Source organism: Dendropsophus ebraccatus, chromosome 4 (genome assembly GCF_027789765.1).
Source record: "Dendropsophus ebraccatus isolate aDenEbr1 chromosome 4, aDenEbr1.pat, whole genome shotgun sequence".
Taxonomy (NCBI): Eukaryota; Metazoa; Chordata; class Amphibia; order Anura; family Hylidae; genus Dendropsophus; species Dendropsophus ebraccatus.
Window position 1 is genome coordinate 43,565,102 of NC_091457.1, and position 19,779 is coordinate 43,584,880.

Here is a 19,779-nt window from a genome sequence, read left to right on the forward strand (position 1 = left end):
TATAAGGGGGGGGAAGAGGGGGACCACCTATAGGGAGGGGGGGGGGAGGAGACCATCTATAAGGGGGGGAAGAGGGGGATCATATATAAGGGGGTAAAGAGGGGGATCATCTATAAGGGGGGGAGGGGACCATCTATAAGGGGGGGGAGAGGGGACCATCTATAGGGAGGGGGGGAGGAGACCATCTATAAGGGGGGGAAGAGGGGGATCATATATAAGGGGGTAAAGAGGGGGATCATCTATAAGGGGGGGAGGGGACCATCTATAAGGGGGGGGGGAGAGGGGACCATCTATAGGGAGGGGGGGGAGGAGACCATCTATAAGGGGGGGAAGAGGGGGATCATATATAAGGGGGTAAAGAGGGGGATCATCTATAAGGGGGGGAGGGGACCATCTATAAGGGGGGGGGAGAGGGGACCATCTATAGGGAGGGGGGGGAGGAGACCATCTATAAGGGGGGGAAGAGGGGGATCATATATAAGGGGGGAAAGAGGAGGATCATCTATAAGGGGGGGAGGGGACCATCTATAAGGGGGGGAAGAGGGGACCATCTATAAGGGGGGGAAGAGAGGGATCATATATAAGAGGAGAAAGAGGGGGACCATCTATAAGGGGGGGAAGAGGGGGATCATATATAAGGGGGGAAAGAGGGGGATCATCTATAAGGGGGGGGAAGAGGGGGGCCATCTATAAGGGGGGGAGAGGGGGACCATCTATAAGGGGGGAAAGAGGGGGATCATCTATAAGGGGGGGAAGAGGGGGGCCATCTATAAGGGGGGGGGGAGAGGGGGACCATCTATAAGGGAGGGGGACCATCTATAAGGGGGGGGGGAGAGAGGACCATCTATAAGGGGGGGGGAGAGGGGACCATCTATATAAGGAGAGGGGAGAGTGGGCCATCTATAAGGGGGGGAAGGGGCCATCTATAGCAGAGGGGGCCATCTATAAGGGGGGGAAGGGGCCATCTATAGGAGAGGGGGCCATCTATAGGAGGGTGGGAGAGGGGGCTATCTATAAGGGGGCAATATATAAGGGGGGGAAGGGGCCATCTATAAGGGGGGGGGCATCTATAAGGGGGGCAACATAGGGGGAGAGGGGGCTTTCTATAAGAGGGGATATACAGAGGGGGCATCTATAAGGAGGCTACATAGTAGGAGGCATATACTATAAGGGGGGATACACAGAGGGGGCATCTATAAGGAGGCTACATAGTAGGAGGCATATACTATAAGGGGGGATACACAGAGTGGGGACCATCTATAAGGAGGCTACATATAGGGCATACACTATAAGGAGGTCACATAGTGTCAGGGTTACCCACTAAATGAGGCCAATACAAATGTGCAGTTTGTAGAGAGATTACGATGGTGTCAGAGTGAGGAGTCTAATATGTCTGTCTGGCAGATTCTGTGGATTTGTGGCTCGGAGAAGTTCTCATAATGGCCGAGAGCAGATGGAGAAGAAGATGAAGAGGGAAAAACTCCGATCAGAGAAGACGTCCCCTGTGAGTCACCTGATGTAACTGCACTGTAATGTATATGGTGTCTAGAGCCTGTGTGGAGCTGCGTCCACCTCTATATGACTGGATGCGGTGATACGTGTACAGTGGATGTTATTCAGTAGCAGTGGTGGTGTTAGTAGGTGGTGGTGTTAGTAGCAGCGTTGGTGTTAGTCAGTATGTGGTGGTGTTAGTCAGTATGTGGTGGTGTTAGTCAGTAGCAGCGGAGGTGTTAGTCAGTATGTGGTGGTGTTAGTCAGTATGTGGTGGTGTTAGTCAGTAGCAGTGGTGGTGTTAGTCAGTATGTGGTGGTGTTAGTCAGTATGTGGTGGTGTTAGTCAGTAGCAGTGGTGGTGTTAGTCAGTATGTGGTGGAATTATTTGTTACTTGCTATCTGGTACTATGTTTTATTGGTCTTAGTATACAGGATTTGGTCAGTAACAATATGGCGGTAATATGTGTGGTGATAATATTTTCTCTTCCTATCTTCAGATCGTTATTCGTAATATCTGTCTTGGTGTATATATATATATATATCTATATATATATATATATATATATATATATATATATATATATATATATTATACACATATACCAATAGCATCACTTGGTCGAGGAAGGGGCCCAAGTTGACCTCTCGCACCAGGGCCCAGGAGTCATTAGCTACGCCCCTGACCAGAAGTGCCCATCCAACCAATCCAACTTGTGGGAGCTGCTTCTAGAAGTGTGGGGTGCAATTTCTCCTGCTTACCTCAACAGATTAATAGCTAGAATGCCAAAGGTGTGCAATGCTGTAATTGCTGCAAAAGGTGGATTCTTTGACGACAGCAAAGTGTGATGTAAAAACAATGTTATTTCAAATACAAATCCTTATTTCTAACCTTGTCAATGTCTTGACTCTATTTTCTATTCATTTCACAACATATGGTGGTGAATAAGTGTGACTTTTCATGGAAAACACAAAATTGTTTGGGTGACCCCAAACTGTTGAACGGTAGTGTATTATATTATATTAGACTATGAGGAGCTCTAGCCATATTAGTGTATATAAATACATATACAGTGGTACCTTGGTTTAAGAGTAACTTGGATTGAGAGCGTTTTGCAAAAAGAGCACACAGTTTTTCAAAATTGTAACTTGGTTTAAGAGCATTGCTTTGATTTAAGAGCTCCCTTTACTAGGTGGGGACGGGGAGTGGGGGAGGGACATGGTCTGCTGGGGCTTGCATCAGGGGACAGGACTGTGGAGGTAATCTCCTTATAGCTGTAACCCCTCTCTCCTCAGACAGAGAGTGCTGCATCTGTCCTGATCATTCTTTCATGCTCCCTGCAGTCTCTGTCAGTCCTTGTGTTTCACATACTCTATATTCCTGCTATATTGTGCCTGCACTCATACTCAGCTATACACACTGCTGCTATAATCCGCCTGCACTCACACTCAGCTATTCACACTGCTGTATAGAATAGTTTGTCACTGTCCTCCTGCACAGGTCTGTGATTCTCAGTTCCTGACTGGTCCATGCTGAACACCCCCCCCCCCCCCCACTCCCTTCCCTATCGCTGCCATGTGACCACACAGATCTCTGACAGCAGCCCTGCCTCTGTATTCTAGCCTGTTGTACTACGCTACTGCATTATGGGGATCTGCAGCTTCATCCTGTATCTGCTGTGCTGCTGTGTTATCAGGTTTATGCCCTTACTATACATTATACTCCACATGCTGATCGCTATACTGTACAGTAACTTATAATATCACATAATCAGCTGCTTCTAAATATTTGTTTCATCTGTTTTACATGTTATTCAGAATAAAAATAAATACAAATTTTGGAATGTGGAACCAATTGTCTGCAGATCAGTGATTTGGATTACAGGAACAGTTGCAGCTCTCTCACTGCTCTTTATAGGGGCTCTATGGGAATCACTATGAGCAGGTGGTCTGTACTTGTGGGCGGGACTCAGGCTGGCCCCTCACCTGTAATAAAACAGATGCAGCACGAGGGCGTTACCCATGGTGACCAATCAGCATTCAGCGCATGTCTCGCACAGGTTATACCATGCATGTAAAAGCACCTTAGGTTGCTATGGGCAACGGCCACCATCCGTCGTGCATTGGACCCGTTATAGCAGCTGGTCTCTCACACTGAGCACCGGTCAGGCTCTATCTGTCATCTGGGCATCCCCCACTACACCATGACGTCACGACAATCCCTGCGCTGTTGGCGCAGTTGCCATGAAAACCGCCGGTGCGGGGAGAGGGGGAGGGGAGGAGGTTCCGGAAGTGACGTCAGGTCCCGCCCCGGTGCGGACGTGCCGCTGCGCCGGGATCACGGAAAGAAGGAGAGAGAGAGTAGGCGGCATGGAGCCTCCAAGAGGTGAGAGCGGTGATGGCTGAGCGGGGCGGGGACGGCTGCGGGGCATGCGGGACCCCCGAGCTGGCGGAGGCTGGGGAGGAGCGGGGCCGGCCGGGGTACAGCTGTGCATGATGTCACCGGCAGAGGTGACAGCTGTGTGCCTGCCTGCCAGCCCTATGTCCTCCCACTGCAGAGCCGGCTGCACAGCTGTCATCCTCCATCCATTGCTGCCAGCATCTCCATCCCTGGCAGAGGAGCAGCGAGCCGGCATCCATCACTGTGACAGGGAGGGCTGGACCACACGGGAGCCTGGAAACAGTCAGCAGTGCTGGACCACACCGGAGCCTGGAAACAGTCAGCAGTGCTGGACCACACACCGGAGCCTGGAAACAGTCAGCAGTGCTGGACCACACACCGGAGCCTGGAAACAGTCAGCAGTGCTGGACCACACACCGGAGCCTGGAAACAGTCAGCAGTGCTGGACCACACACCGGAGCCTGGAAACAGTCAGCAGTGCTGGACCACACCGGAGCCTGGAAACAGTCAGCAGTGCTGGACCACACACCGGAGCCTGGAAACAGTCAGCAGTGCTGGACCACACACCGGAGCCTGGAAACAGTCAGCAGTGCTGGACCACACACCGGAGCCTGGAAACAGTCAGCAGTGCTGGACCACACACCGGAGCCTGGAAACAGTCAGCAGTGCCGGACCACACACCGGAGCCTGGAAACAGTCAGCAGTGCCGGACCACACACCGGAGCCTGGAAACAGTCAGCAGTGCCGGACCACACACCGGAGCCTGGAAACAGTCAGCAGTGCTGGACCACACACCGGAGCCTGGAAACAGTCAGCAGTGCTGGACCACACACCGGAGCCTGGAAACAGTCAGCAGTGCTGGACCACACCGGAGCCCGGAAACAGTCAGCAGTGCTGGACCACACCGGAGCCTGGAAACAGTCAGCAGTGCTGGACCACACACCGGAGCCTGGAAACAGTCAGCAGTGCTGGACCACACACCGGAGCCGGGAAACAGTCAGCAGTGCTGGACCACACACCGGAGCCTGGAAACAGTCAGCAGTGCTGGACCACACACCGGAGCCTGGAAACAGCCAGCAGTGCTGGACCACACACCGGAGCCTGTCCTGCTTACACTCTCAGCAATTCACTCTATACTTTGTGTAATGATCAGGGCCAACCATTGCTCATACTGGACAGAAACAGCGCCACACCTGTCCTCTGGCTGTGTGCGGTATTACAGGGTGACTCCATTTATTTCAGTGGTGCAGTTTCTGTTAGAAAGCAGAAATGGTGCCTCTCTAGTGCACAGGTGGTGTCTGGGATTGCAGTGCATCTCCATTTAAGTGTATGGCGCTGAGCATATCCTGTTATTGGTGCCGCTTTGGTCCCCCGACCCTGTAGACTCCACCTGACAGAGGCCAGAGAAGGGTCATTTAGTTTCAGCAGTTTCCTGCTGGAGGGAATAGTACAGGATTCAGTAAAACAAAAAACAGGCCACAGTGCCATTGTCTCAGGTGTCTCACTTCCCCGTCACTTGCTGCTGTCCGCTGCCTGTCAGGGTGATTCCATCTCCAGCAGCAGAGAGACCAAGACCGATCACAGGAAGTAGGGGCGGGGCTTAGCTAGGTTTGTCTGCAGAAGAGGCTGTGTGGTTGCAGTCTGAGCCTAGAAGCTGCCTCTCCTAGGTCCACACTAGGTAACTCTAAGCTTCCCTCCTACTCCATACACCTATAATATTCTGAGCAGTTCTCCCTTCATTATCATCAGCAACAGTTGAATGGTTAGTCCAGGTAATTTTGTCATGTAACCCTTTCCATGCCCCCCCCCCATATCATATGCAGCACTGAAATATGACTCATCCCCCAACGCACTGCCAACCTGTCCAGCCCAGTGCACTTTCTCCAATACTAGGTCATGGCATAGCAAAGAGAAGTAGGTGCTGCCCTTAGATTGGCCAGACAAGTAAGGGAAAGAAAGTCCTATGTGTGTCCTACTGGCAAACAGGCCAGCTCTGGTCCTGCCCCTGATATGGAGAGGGGGGACTGCTAGTATTACCTTGTCACTCTTATGGTGGCATAATCCATACTATATAGGTTTTGAAAAGGACAGGTACATTTTGTTATCTAGTTCTAGGAAAGCTGGCTGAGATATGAACGCTATCACACACTGCTTTCCCGACAAATCTGCCTGCTTATACAGCAGTATCAATGTAGAAGTTGGTTGAGGACTTTCAGGAGCTTAGGAAAGCTGGCTGAGATATGAACGCTATCACACACTGCTTTCCCGACAAATCTGCCTGCTTATACAGCAGTATCAATGTAGAAGTTGGTTGAGGACTTTCAGGAGCTTAGGAAAGCTGGCTGAGATATGAACGCTATCACACACTGCTTTCCCGACAAATCTGCCTGCTTATACAGCAGTATCAATGTAGAAGTTGGTTGAGGACTTTCAGGAGCTTAGGAAAGCTGGGTCAGATGCAGAGGAATGCCTGTGCTTCAGTGTTAGATGCTATGAGATCAGCCAGCTCTCACCACAGTGCAGCCATAATGTCCAGAGCAGTCGGAGCTGTTGTGAACCCAGTTATTAGCCTTGCAGGGTTTTTTACGTTATTTCCTGATAGAAATGCTTGTGCCTCTAAGGCGCCTTCTGAGTAAATACTTCACTCCTTAGGTGTGTTAGTAATGGGGCGGTGGTGGCAGTCTTCCTGGTGCTGGAAGGGATGCTCTACTGCTAGGGCGTGGGGTGAGGAGGGCGCAGGTACTGGCATGTGTGCTTTGGAAGGTGTTCAGATGGCCGGTCCTGTTCTCTCTCAGGGATATCCTGCTTGTGGCATGGCAGGTTGGGCCGCGTACCAGCAGACATGTATTTGTTGTGTTCTCTCAGCTGGATCTTGTATGTAACCCTTTCATCAGGACATAAAGAATGTGGTATTACAAGTCCGGAGTAATGTGGGCACGGCCTGCCATCTGCCCTTAGGGCTCGTGCTTATTACAGCTTCATGCATCAGGTTGTAATACAGCCCCTGTAGCTACCGCACCTGGTATGTACAGAGTTTTGTGATTGGATATTACAATAATCTGACTATCTGGATTGTAGTGGATATGATCAGTGTATTCTGATACAGCATTATTGCTACAGTTCACCCCTCCAAGGGGTCGGCAGGTCTCTGTCAGGTCAGTGCTCGCTTGCTCCTTGTCCCTGCTCACTGTCAGCGCTATTATACGTGCCCACAGCGAGCGGGGAGCTGCAGAGCAATGGCCAGCACATCGTCACTATCGTTACAGGGACAGGCGGAGAATCGAGCAGAAGCGCGCACAAAATCGGCGGCAAGTTATCCACATGATTTCCATAGTGTGCAAGGGCCCTTATTTTGGACGGACCCCTACCTGTTACCTCTATGTGCCCTAATACAGGAGGGCTTGAACACATCAGTCCGCTTGCAGAGACACCCAGAGAACAGATACTAATGATACAAGGTGGAGCAGCACTTTCATAACTTTCTGGCCGAGCTGTGTTATAATTCCGCGCCTGCCGGCTGTCTGTGATCGGAGCCTTGTAGATCCTCTTCTCTTTAATTACAGATTACATAAACAGATTATCTGAGATTGTATTATAATCAAATTAGCACTGGAGATTAGGCGTGTATTACAGCCTCACCCGGATCCCTGGCAGAAGGCCGAGGGTGCCGTCCGTCCTCGCCACGGAGAAGTATGTCACTAAGATGTGCTGTCATAAGGGAGAATACTTAGGAAATGACTAATGACTCCATAGGACATCCTGTTATGACTCTTTGTGTCACTCTAAGGTTGTGATACTTCTTCATTTTGGTGTCCCAGCGAGCAGCAAAGCTTCATGCCTCTGCGGGATCCATCCTGCTCTTCCTAAGGGGGAAGGCTTGCATGTGATCACAGTATCTTGCTTCCTTCACCTGCGTCTCCTATAATCCTCAGCCTCATAATTGTTCTTTTAATATTTTATGAGGAGACCTATAAATGACAGTGTCGCCGGTGCAGGGTCTCGGCTCACAATGAGCAGGGCCTAAGGCTATGGCTGCTCTTTTCTCATAAGCAATAATAGAAGCTGCATAGCTTATCTCTTTATTATATTTTTTGCTGTTTTTTTTTTTATTCAACCATTGTGCTTTTTTATTTCTGCTTTAGTTATTTATGTCCTGTAGAGAGGCCTAAGGAGTTCAGCATTTACTGTCGGATAGTATATATGCTACATTTGAATATACCATTAAAGGGGTTTTCCATAGCCCATCCTGTAGTCAGTAGTTCATCATCTGTTCGGCGACCCCCCCTGTGCATTGAGAATGGAGGTGGAAGTGATTGGCTCCTTACATTGTATAGTGGTGATGCAGCCCCCTGTGGTATGGAGCCAATTGCTTACGGCATTGTACAGTATTATGGCATCTATGTGCTGAAAGAGTGAGCCTTGAAAATGTTTCTTTTTCAGGAGGTAGTAACTTTTTATTTTTTGGGTTTTAAGCATTTTGTGTTATATAGTAGTTTTTATTGTGAGGTTACATTTACTAGTGATGAGCGTGCTGACATGGATTGTGCCTTTTTGGTGTCTCCCATGGTTCTCTGGCCTACAGAACAAGAAGGCCCATGTTTGAGGACATGTCATGGGTTATTGCCCCCTCTCTTTCACATGACAGGGATTGGGCTAGTGTAGTGGTAGGATATATGGGGAAAAACTGCCATTTAACGCCATTCTACATTAGGCTGGGTTCACACAGCGTTTTGCTGTCCGTTTTTAAGTGGTTACTTTAAACATACACAAAAACATGGTTGACCACGTTTTTGTGTATCTTAAAGTAACTACGCTAAAAAAAAAAGGAAAACGGTTTTCATCCGTGTGGTTTTTTTTGTGTGTGTGTGTGTATGGAAGTCAATGGAAAAACGGATCCAAACAGATTGCACTTTTTTTTTTTTTTTTGCATCAATTTTTCCATAAGATGTATACATTAAACGAACCACAAAAACGCAGTGTGAAGCCAGCATTATGGTTTGTTCAGCCCTTGTCTCTTACTGAAATGACACTGATATGGATAGGGCTTGGACAAACCCTTTAAGCCTTTTGTGGCCTTTTTGCAAAAGCTCCAACGTTTGTGTCGGGAACGGCAGGGCTATGTAAGGGGGGGGGGCGACTGCCCAACACGACTGCTGTGCGCAACATCCTCTATCACCGCTTGCTCTGCTAATGGTTCTAGTGCAGTGGTTCTCACTGTGTATAGAGGCTGCTGCACACACGGGTTGCTGGAGGGCCCCTTTAAGTCACCTGATTAAAGAGTCACCCAACTTGTAATTGGGAACCATGCAACCATAAAAGCAGTTACTATAAAATACACTGGTGGAATATATCACAGCGCTTGTTAAGGTATGAATGCTGAGCGCTGAAGTTAAAATCTGCAGCATGTGAACAGGCCCCAATACAACTTTCTTTGTTGCCCACAGCAACCACTCAGCTCCCATTCCTTAAACAGCTGTGGTAAAATGAAAGCTTGTCTATGATTGGTTGCCGTGGGCCGTATTGTCAGTCAGGCCCGTGTGTCAGTACAGCATGAGGCGCACTTACATTTCTGGCTCTGCATTGTATATTTCTGTCTTGTTAATAGCCGAACAATGAAATATAAATATGACCGGCAAAAAAACGTCACTTAAACAAAATAGCGCTATATGTGTGCAAGCTAATGTGGAATAAAAAGCCATCCCATACAATGTGCCCCCTACCCGTGTGTGGGAACACAGCTGTATTTTTCAGGGAAAATTGTTTCCTATCCATCTGGGTGTTTGTAGGAGCAGCGCGCTCTTCTGTCTCGGCCGTCTGCCACCATAAAACCTCCCTGACTAAATATCCTTACAGCGTGTTGACTTTTCTCACTATACTCTAAATATAGGGGCCTGTCTGATAGTCGCCAGGGGAGGAAAGGATTCGCTATAGGCCCTATTACACGGAGGGATTACATGCCACGCCAGGCAGATATCTCCCTGTGTAATAAACCAGCAATTTCTGTATGCAAAATGTCACTTACTGGCTAATACTCTTTAAATAAAAAAAAACCCTGAACATTCTGTAGGCTGAACCTTTGATCCTGTGTTTTATTGGGAAATAAGCAGCGCCAGGAATCCTAGATAGCCGCTTATCTCCCATATTGAGAAACGCGTACGGCAGTTCAGGAAGTGGGTGTTTACGAGGGATGACAGCTTTCACATATGTGCTCCGGTAGTTCGTGGTGTCCACATATAAGGTGGGTTCATTATTACATTTGATAGAAGAGAGGGCAGCTGCACTAGGCCCAGAAGGGGTTAAATGTCTCAAGAAAGCACCAGTGCAGGGCACTGAGCCTATTTACACCTGCTACACCAGGCAAAGATCAAACTGTCAATATTGATCTGAAAGTCAATAGTCCGGACATAGCAGAGGCGGAGAGCGCTGCGCAGGACGGATGACACAATGCAGCAGGTACCGGAGACTTGCGTTATTTTTTATGGGGTTTCTGGCTGGAAATATGTGGCTTGGGGTTCGCCACTTTTTTCTGGTGATGTCACTTTTATACGGTATGGGTATGTGCAGCAGGTCTGACGCAGGGTCTACAGGACTGTCTGGTAATTCAGCTTCTGATGGGATCTGTGTAGTCATGCCTGGTCACAAAATCCAGAATATTCAGGTATGGAGGTGTGGGGTCCTGACAATAGAGAGCTGCTGGAGCCGTCCCTGTGACGTAGAAGGAACGTGATGGTTTATAACTTCTGCAGGGTCAGAAAAAAAATCAATTTTGGTTCATTGACCCGAGAACCTTCTATAAAGGAAACAAATCATGTGACCAGAGCGCTGCAGCCATGTCACAGTGTGAGGACCCTGCACCTTATAACTAAGCTATCCGAAGGATTACATACTATACAGACTTTTATACAAAATAAGAATCCCATATCCTTATTCAGTCTGAGCTCTACAAAGTTCCAGAAAGCAGGTTATGTAATGGAGCAGGATGGGCCAGATGTTCTGTGTCCAGGAATATAATGAGTTTGTAGGATGTATTACCACGCTGTTCCATAAGCAAAGAGTTAACCGTCTTTCCGAGGAATGATTACATTTCAGCTGGAGTTACAGGATTGTTGCCAGGTTGTAGCAGGGATCTCTGTGAGGAAAAAGAGAAAACTTTACTTATTCTTCCGGTAAGTGGTAATGACGAGGGAAACCCCGAATTATGTAATAGCAAAAACTTCTGTGGGGGGAAAAATTAAGGAAAGTCTGTCAGATTGGGGGCCAACATCTGCCTTAAAGGGGTTCTCCATGGACCAAACTTGGCAAACAAGTTTTAGGATAGGCATTTGCCCATGTATTGTGGCTCTCCAGCTTTTCCAAGACTATAACCCCCATCATATCATGATGAGACTAATTTTCCAACAGCTGGAGAGCACACAAGGTTTGGCTGAACAGAACATTTCATGGAGATAACAAGGAATCGTCTTGGGGGCCGGGCTCTTGGAGTGAGATGAATGTCATCTGAGCCTGATGACTTCAGCAGAATGGATCATATAGAATGGTCCTGACTGACAGCAGACATCAGAGGATTGGACGTATAGGAATGGGGAACCTTAAACCCCCCCCTGGTTACAAAAAAAACACGCTCCACTGATGTCACCTGTGTTGGTCACATGACACTGCAGCCAATCACTGATCGTGATCGACAGACAGCAACCGAGGTCAGCGATTGGGTACAGCGTCATGTCAATGCTTAACAGTGAGGCAGGCCTTATTCCGAGCGGAGTCCGCAATGGGGATTCCTCTTGGAATTTCCGCTTCTTTTCTGCAGTGTGAAGGGGCCTTAGTGAGTAATGTCCCCCCCCCCCTTTTCTTCTTTTTACCCTGATTCTATACTGTATTCTTGTGGCTTTCTTGTGTTTCTTTTAATATCCTGGAAAATGGCTTTGAAAGAAAAGTACTTTAGTGGGGTGAGGGTAGCTCGCTGATCAGACTAGCAGAGAAAACCAGAAAGAAAGGGAGGATGGAGCTGTTTATCTCTATGCTGAGGATGTGGGACACCGCAAGCGGCTGTCGTGGTTTCTGAAAAGGGTGATGGAACCTCAGATAAGGAGGAATAGACAAGCTCTAGAGACTGAAATCATTGTGCGTAATGGCAGAAAACCCCAAGTAATAATGCATGAAGCAGGTGGATGTGGATGAAGCAGGTGCTGCGGCTATAGAAATAGGCTGAGGAGGGGATCGGAATGGCCGGTGGTGGGAGCTGATGTGAGTAGGAACAGAGGCTGCTTGTTATCTAGCGGCGGCCGAGGACTTCACTGTACATTCACTATTGTTCTGGACATGGCCTGGGGCGGCAGAAGAAGCCCTAACCAGATCCGCGTATTGGAATCTAAATGTATAGTCGCATATGGCTATGAAAGGCCAGATTGTAAGCTCTGCGGAGAAGACTGATGTAATGTCTAACTAGTATAATAGTAAACCAGTACAGTCATTAAATTCCTGCTAGATGTACAAGGAAGGTAAATACGTCTCCCAATAAGTATTTACACTAGCTCATAGCCTTGTTCCAAAAACCTCAGCTGCCCTAGTGTGCGACAGTGTGCGTGGGCCCAGCTTGGATCCTATTATATATTAATGGGAATATCTGCACCTATATTGTCTCCATTCACCGTATTGCTTCTTTCCCTCCCGCAGACAGTAAAGGCAGGCCGCGGTGACGTAGTGCTTGCTGCTCACCATGCCAGGGATTGTCGTGTTCCGCCGGCGCTGGTCTGTGGGCAGCGATGATTTGGTGTTGCCGGGAATCTTTCTCTTTGTACTGCACAGCACATGGTAAGTGAGGTTTATCCTGTAGCCCTGATAATCTATGGCCCACTAATCAGATCTTTAGTCTAAGTGACAGATGAGAGCGTACATCTGCTCTACTGAAGAAGCACATAAGGTAGGTTGGGATCAGGAAACCTAAGCTGGCCATAGACGGAATGATCTGACTATGAGATGATGACCATGCTCAGACTGGGGTTTCCCATGAAAACTCAGTTACATATTGCGCGTTTTCTTTGCCTAATATTAAATTTTTTTGTGCTTTTTGCACACAAGTGTAATATAAGTGTTTTTTGCATCCCACTTGTAACCCGAACTAGAGTCTATGCTAATGAAGTCCAACAGGACCCCCTTCTACAACTAGTCACGGCTCCTGGGGCTAGTGCCACAGAGGTGGGATTACAGTGCAGTACAGCCCCAGAGGCCGGAACTAGTAGGAGAAGGTCCGCCACAATGCCTAGTTAGACTTCATTAGCATATGACAATGGAGTTTATGAAACTTTTGTTTGCAGAGGATAGTGGGCAAGCTTTGAGGCAATAGATGTATTAGGACAGTGTGTTATTAGCTTTATTAGCAATATTTGTCAGGTACTACTTTGCCCTCTTAAATAGCATGGTGTGTTTAGGTCTTATCCATCTTCTTTCTTGGTATGCAACATATCCAGAATTAGAAAAACACACAGCTACTTTCTTGAAGAACAGCACCACCCCTGTTTTCGGGTTGTCTGTGGCATTACAGTTCAGCTCCAATCACTTCAATGAAGCTGAGCTGCAAAACCCACACCCAAACTGAGGACAAGACGGGTACTGTTTCTGGAAGAGAGCGGCCATTTTTTTTATAAGCCTGGATATGTTTTTATTACCTGATATGCCTTTACAGCTGCTTCTTGGCATTGAGTGCTATTGCTTTGCCGACCTGATAATTACATTATTGTCATGATTTTGGGATAGTAACATAAGCTTGTGACACTATGGGGAAGAGGTGTAAAAAATCCAAGTGCTACACCTCTTTAATGTTTACCGCAGCTACAATTGCACTTGTACATGTAGCTGCAAACACTTAGTGGTGCAGGCTATTGAATTCACATGGGTGCCAGGATTTGGACCCCTGCCCATGTATTATTATTGCCTTATCCGAGGTTAGTTCATCTGTATTAACCCCTTTAAGCAGAGTTTGAGTAGTGGCCCTTATGTGTCTACTTATGTTTGATTCTTCATTCTTTCTCACAGGTTTGTTATCCTATCTGTGGTTCTCTTCGGACTGACCTATAACCCGCATGAAACATGTTCCCTGAATCTTGTGGATCATGGGCGTGGGTATCTGGGCATTTTGCTCAGCTGTATGATAGCAGAGGTGGCCATCATCTGGTTGAGCATGAGAGGGGGAATCCTGTACACCGAACCCAGAGACTCCATGCAGTATGTGCTATACGTCCGGCTTGGTGAGTAAGAGATGCAGGCAAGCTTTCTCTTGGCACATGTAATGTGGAAATGTTTTTTCCATTTAACATTGTCTTCCATCCCTTGTAGCAATTCTGGTAATTGAGTTTATTTATGCCATCGTGGGTATTGTCTGGCTGGCTCAGTATTACACATCCTGCAATGATGTCACCGCAAAGAATGTTACACTGGGTAAGTGGTGTCAAATACTACATGATACTACATGATACGTGATACTACATGATCACCTTGTGAGGAGAGACTTGGGGAATCTGTAGCAAGCGTGTGTACAGTGTAGATAATTTTTTTTACTCACCTTTTTTCTTTTTATTCTTCATTGTTTCACCCTATTTCTATTGTCTATGTATAGGTATGGTGGTATGTAACTGGGTGGTCATACTCAGCGTCTGCATTACGGTACTCTGTGTGTTTGACCCAACTGGAAGAACCTTTGTGAAACTGCGTGCAACAAAACGAAGACAAAGAAACTTGCGCACTTACAATTTGCGGTAATAAATAAGTTCACTTCCTTCCCCCTAACATGTTCTGTTTCTCTTGCTCCAACTTTACCCTCTCCTATTTGTTCATGGGCTTAGGCACCGCCTGGAGGAGGGTCAGGCAAGCAGCTGGACCCGTCGATTGAAAGTCTTCCTATGCTGCACTCGCACAAAAGACTCTCAGTCTGTAAGTACATGTAGATGTGCTAGAATTCTTCTAGTCCACTGTCTCATAATCCAACATAGAGAAATGTATCTAATTGCAAAATAAAAGTATTACCAGTACCCTGGTAATAAGCCTAAATATTAAATAATGGAAATACGCCTTTAATATGTTGTCACTTGTAGGTTGTGGCATATATATATATATATATATTACAGTGGTGCTTTGGATTACAAGCATAATTCGTTCCAGGACCGCGCTTGTAAACCAAATCCACTCTTAAACCAAAGCAAAGTTTCCCATAAGAAATCATAGAAATGCAGACAGTTGGTTCCACACACCAAATATAATGATTTATTATTCTGAATAACATGTAAAACTGATGAAACAAACATTCAGAAACAGCAGAATATGTGATATTATAAGTTACTGTACAGTATAGCAATCAGCATGTGGTGTATAATGTAAAGTAAGTGCATAACCCTGATAACACAGCAGCAGTGTGTATAGCTGAGTGTAAGTGCAGGCACATTATAGCAGTGTATATAGCTGAGTGTAAGTGCAGGAGCATTATAGCAGGAATGAAGAAGATAGGAAACACAAAGGTGGACAGAGACTGCAGGGAGCATAAAGGAATGAGCAGGACATATGTGGGCACATACATGCAGCGCTCTCTGTCCGGGTACAGAGGGGTTACAGCTATTGAGAGATTATCTCCACAGTCCTGTCCCCTGATGGAAGCCCCAGCCTGAAGTGGATCTGCTATGATTTGGAAGGTGAGGGAGACTTCCTGGGTCAGAGTACAGGGCTCAAGACCATGCCCCTCCTCCACTCGCGCTCCCACCCAGTATAGGAAGCTCTTAAACCAAAGCAATGCTCTTAAACCAAGTCATAATTTTTAAAAACTGTGAGCTCTTAAACCAAAACGCTCTTAAACCAAGGTACCACTGTATATGAAAAATAGCAATTTTCTTTAATGGGTATTGTTGCCTAAAGGGGGTATCCAGATTAAGCAAAATAGTTGATTTCTTTTTAAAAACAGAACCACTCTTCTCCTCCTTCGTTTTGTGTGTTGTGTTGCAGCCCAGTTGCACTGATGTAGATGGAGCCAAGTTGTGATGCCAGACACAACCTGTGAACAAGGGTGGCACTGTTTTTCGAATACTGGATAACCTCTTTAACAATTATTTTACTGTGTGAGGCAGGAGAAGCACTCTCTAGCTCTTTTTGTCTTGCCGCAGGGGATGGTCTCTATGTGCCCATCTCCTGCAGTAACTGACGGCTGTAACCATGTACGCACTAATTCCAGGCAGGTTGTCACTGACTAGGACTGTAATCTAAACATAACAAGGGATTTTAATGAATAAGTCTCAGCAATACCCCCCCCCCCCCCCCCCAGAAAGAAAGTTTCCCTTTAAGACAGACTTTTCTGCAGGCTGCTAGTTTCTATGCAGTGTGCTGCCCGACAAGATCGGATCATGGCTGGCACCACTTTGCTATAAAAGGAATGCGGCCTGGGACTACCCCGTTCTTCCATTGCTCACCTGGTTATCTATTATTAGAATGTTAGAAGGAACATTGGAAGAAAGCCGTTAACCTTATTTTTGGTCCATGTCTCAGCTATAACAGATGATTCTATTGGAGGAACACCTTTCCGAAAGAGAATTGGGGATCTGTCCTAGTTCTAATAATGGAATCCTCTAGGGTTTTCTAACAAATAGTATGCAGATAAAACTGTGACCAGAGATACTGTCACCTGAATGTATCCTTATTGCTGACTTCAGTTGTAGTATGGTAGTGCCACCTGTCTATAATAATCACTCCAGTCATTTACATATGATATCATTTGGCTGGGAATAGTGTTATGACCATTAGACGATATAAAGAGGATTTCTTTTTTAAATATGTACAGTGATGTCACTTGCTCATAGCAGATAACACAGCAGGGATGACTATGCAATGCTGGAAATCATTTCTTCTATTGTTACATCCTTATTTTTAAGATAAACTAGTTGAGATTATGAAGTGTTAATGACATTCCCTGAAATTTTGTTTATGCAAATCTAGATACAGAAAACTGTATACTGCTAAGAGTCTCTGTATACTTCATCTGAAAAGCAGCACAGAGATTAAGGTGACCACACACATAGCTTGTTCAGTTGACGTACATAAATGACATACAAAACATAAAAAAACAGCAAATCTATGGTTAATGTCAGCATTATGTATGCTGTCCAGTTTGATAGATAATTTCACTGCTTAATCGGTCTGTTTGGTGCCCCATTCTGGTGCTCATGCTTCTGTGTTTTACTCTGAGCTGGTAGGCAGGCCCTTAGTACATGTCTTAGTACAGACCCAGATTTTTTTTTTTTTTTTTTTTTACCAGATTCTCCAATTGAAGTCTATGGGATGTTATTTTTTACAGACGTCTGTAGGAAAAAATACAGATCTGCAAAAAAAAATACAAATTCCCCAAGAAATGCTAGAGGCTAAGGCTATGTTCACACAGTGTTTTTTATGGAAAGAACAGCCATTGTTTTTGGTCATTGTTTGAAGTCAGTGCAAAAAACGGCCTTTGTTTCACACAATGTATTGAGCTGTTTGGCTACAGCCATCGAAATACTGTTCAAGTCATTTATTTCCAGCTGTTGTCCATAGACTTAAATAGAATTTTAATTTGCCATATAACAACCGTTGTTTATATGTAGTGGGAACATAGTTTGAAAGCGATCATGTGACCTTTTTAGGGATTACTCTTTTTAGGCAAACTCTTAGACCTACAATGTGTATATATATATGTATATTTTTTTATGGTGATATCTGGTGATTCATCTTCACTGGGCCAACTGAGAAACTGTGGTTTTGCAATAGCTGGAGAGCCAAAAGTTCCTCATTCCTGTGCTAGATCTTTAACACCTTAGAGAGAGGATCCCCATCTTGCCAAGGATTCCTGTGATATATAATTTAGTGTTAGAGTATGTACACCAAACATGTTGTGCCTTCTCTTTCAGGATGCATATTCAGAAATTGCCTATTTGTTTGCCGAGTTTTTCCGAGATCTGGATATTGTTCCATCTGACATCATTGCTGGGTTAGTCCTACTACGTCAGAGGCAGAGAGCAAAGCGTAATGCAGTGCTGGATGAGGTAAGATCCCTACCATCGCTATGGTGAGCTATTTACCAGAAAATAGGAACCGAGAAAGAAAATCATTAACCTGGTGATCAAGTTATCAAGTATGTGACCACACAATAGGATGACATTACTGTCCACTTTAGTAGCGGCTGTTGGAGTACAGGAAATCCCAACCAGGTTTCTGTTGGGATTTCCCATATAATGCTGTATAGTGGAATGGTTGCATGGTTTTGGCTCAAATGTTTGCAGTCAAAATCCATAAAAATCTGTGTTATGATCAGGTCAGACTTTATGCTGTAAAAGCTTCGCTCCTCAGTATGCGGAGCGAATCTCGAGCACGCTCTGGATTGTTTGGCATTTGAATACTGAAGTTGGATGGAGTTCAGGAAAGCATTGCTACAGTGTATAGCAGTATTCATGTTTTCCAGACAGCTTTAGGGCTGCATCCAACTTCTTCAGCCACCAGTAATCAAATGCTGCACATGCTGGTCCAGGTGAACCAGAAGGTGCTTGACATTCGCTCATGCCAAATTGTTACTATATGACTTATATTAGGAACAGGTTGAAGTGGCCACAACTAGGAAGGCATGTGATGGTAGGTGAGGGAGGGCCAACTAACGCCACAATGGAACTTTTCTGTAAAAACCATTAGAAATCTACATGTATGTATTCACAGTGTTGTGGGTTTACTTAAGAAGGTGAATAACTTTGTAAGATATAGGCAAATTAAAGTGTTAAAAGTAAAAAATTTACTTGACAAGTAACTTGACATGTTAGAGATTTTAGACATTTTCACTAGCAATGTGAAGCTGACGGGGCAGGGCTTTTCACCCTGCAGTTCCCAACATGACCTAAGGTGGTAGCAGAGGGGGCCTTGACACCCTGTAAAAAAATCACTTTCAAGTAGTTCTAGTAAAAGGTTATATAACTTTATTAAAGAAATTTGTAAACGGAAAACAAGAAAAGTATTTGTTGGAATAAACCACTAGTATAAAATATTTTCTATGTTCTCTGTTTTCAGGCTAATAATGATATATTGGCTTTCTTGTCTGGCATGCCAGTCACCAGAAAAACAAAGTACCTGGACCTTAAGAATACTGTGAGTATTGCTACTTCTCCAGCTGTCTGTCTATATGTCTGTCCTGAGCCCTATATCCTTACAGCACCCTCTCTTTCTCACTACAGCAAGAGATGCAGCGGTACAAGGAGGTCTGTTATTACATGCTGTTTGCACTGGCGGCGTATGGCTGGCCCATGTATCTTATCCGAAAACCGACTTGTGGCATCTGCCGATTGGCGGGCGCCTGCTCGTGAGTGTTCTCTATTTTCATCTAGCTTTTACTAGGCCTCACATACACAAGTGTGCGTGTGGGACCATTATACCATCAACTAAATAAAACCAATAAAAAAATAAAAACTTGGAACATAGTGACACTGTTCAGGATCCTCATGACACAGATGCCAAATCTACCTGTGACCTCAGTCTGTGTATATATTACAGGATATGTTGGTGTTTACAGTCTGACCTTCTCTGTCTAACTTGTTCCCCCCTTCCTTGTCTCTGTTTTCTTGGTTTGACCTCTTTAGCAGCTGCTGTTGTCTCTGCTCTTCTCGTCCTCGCTTTGCCCCTGGCGTTACCATCGAGGAGGATAACTGCTGCGGTTGTAATGCAATTGCAATAAAGCGTCACTTCCTGGATGAGAACATGAACATGGTGGACATTGTGTACACTTCATGTCATGATGCGGTTAGTCCTCTTCTTTCCTGCTCAGCTTCTTTTCACAGTCACTTTGTATCTGATGGTCATGGGTCTTATTCATAAAGGGTAGTGTAAGAATATAGAGCGGTTGTG

The 19,779-nt window shown here is 45.8% G+C and overlaps 1 protein-coding gene across 4 annotated transcripts in view; it reads left to right on the top strand.

The window, feature by feature from the left end:
• Positions 1 to 3,759: 3,759 nt before the first annotated feature.
• Positions 3,760 to 19,779, top strand: part of DAGLA (diacylglycerol lipase alpha) — a 28,513-nt gene continuing 12,493 nt past the window's right edge. The window contains exons 1-10 of one of the 4 annotated variants that reach the window (XM_069965692.1): positions 3,760 to 3,876; positions 12,565 to 12,702; positions 13,924 to 14,135; positions 14,224 to 14,325; positions 14,504 to 14,642; positions 14,730 to 14,817; positions 17,805 to 17,939; positions 18,949 to 19,026; positions 19,113 to 19,237; positions 19,515 to 19,674. In XM_069965692.1, coding sequence (XP_069821793.1) covers positions 12,608 to 12,702; positions 13,924 to 14,135; positions 14,224 to 14,325; positions 14,504 to 14,642; positions 14,730 to 14,817; positions 17,805 to 17,939; positions 18,949 to 19,026; positions 19,113 to 19,237; positions 19,515 to 19,674 — 1,134 coding nt within the window. In that variant the 5' untranslated portion in view covers positions 3,760 to 3,876; positions 12,565 to 12,607. Of the gene's footprint in view, positions 3,877 to 5,507; positions 5,570 to 10,157; positions 10,345 to 12,564; positions 12,703 to 13,923; positions 14,136 to 14,223; positions 14,326 to 14,503; positions 14,643 to 14,729; positions 14,818 to 17,804; positions 17,940 to 18,948; positions 19,027 to 19,112; positions 19,238 to 19,514; positions 19,675 to 19,779 lie in introns of those variants that run through there. The other 3 variants (XM_069965696.1, XM_069965695.1, XM_069965694.1) reach the window with 3 other exon arrangements.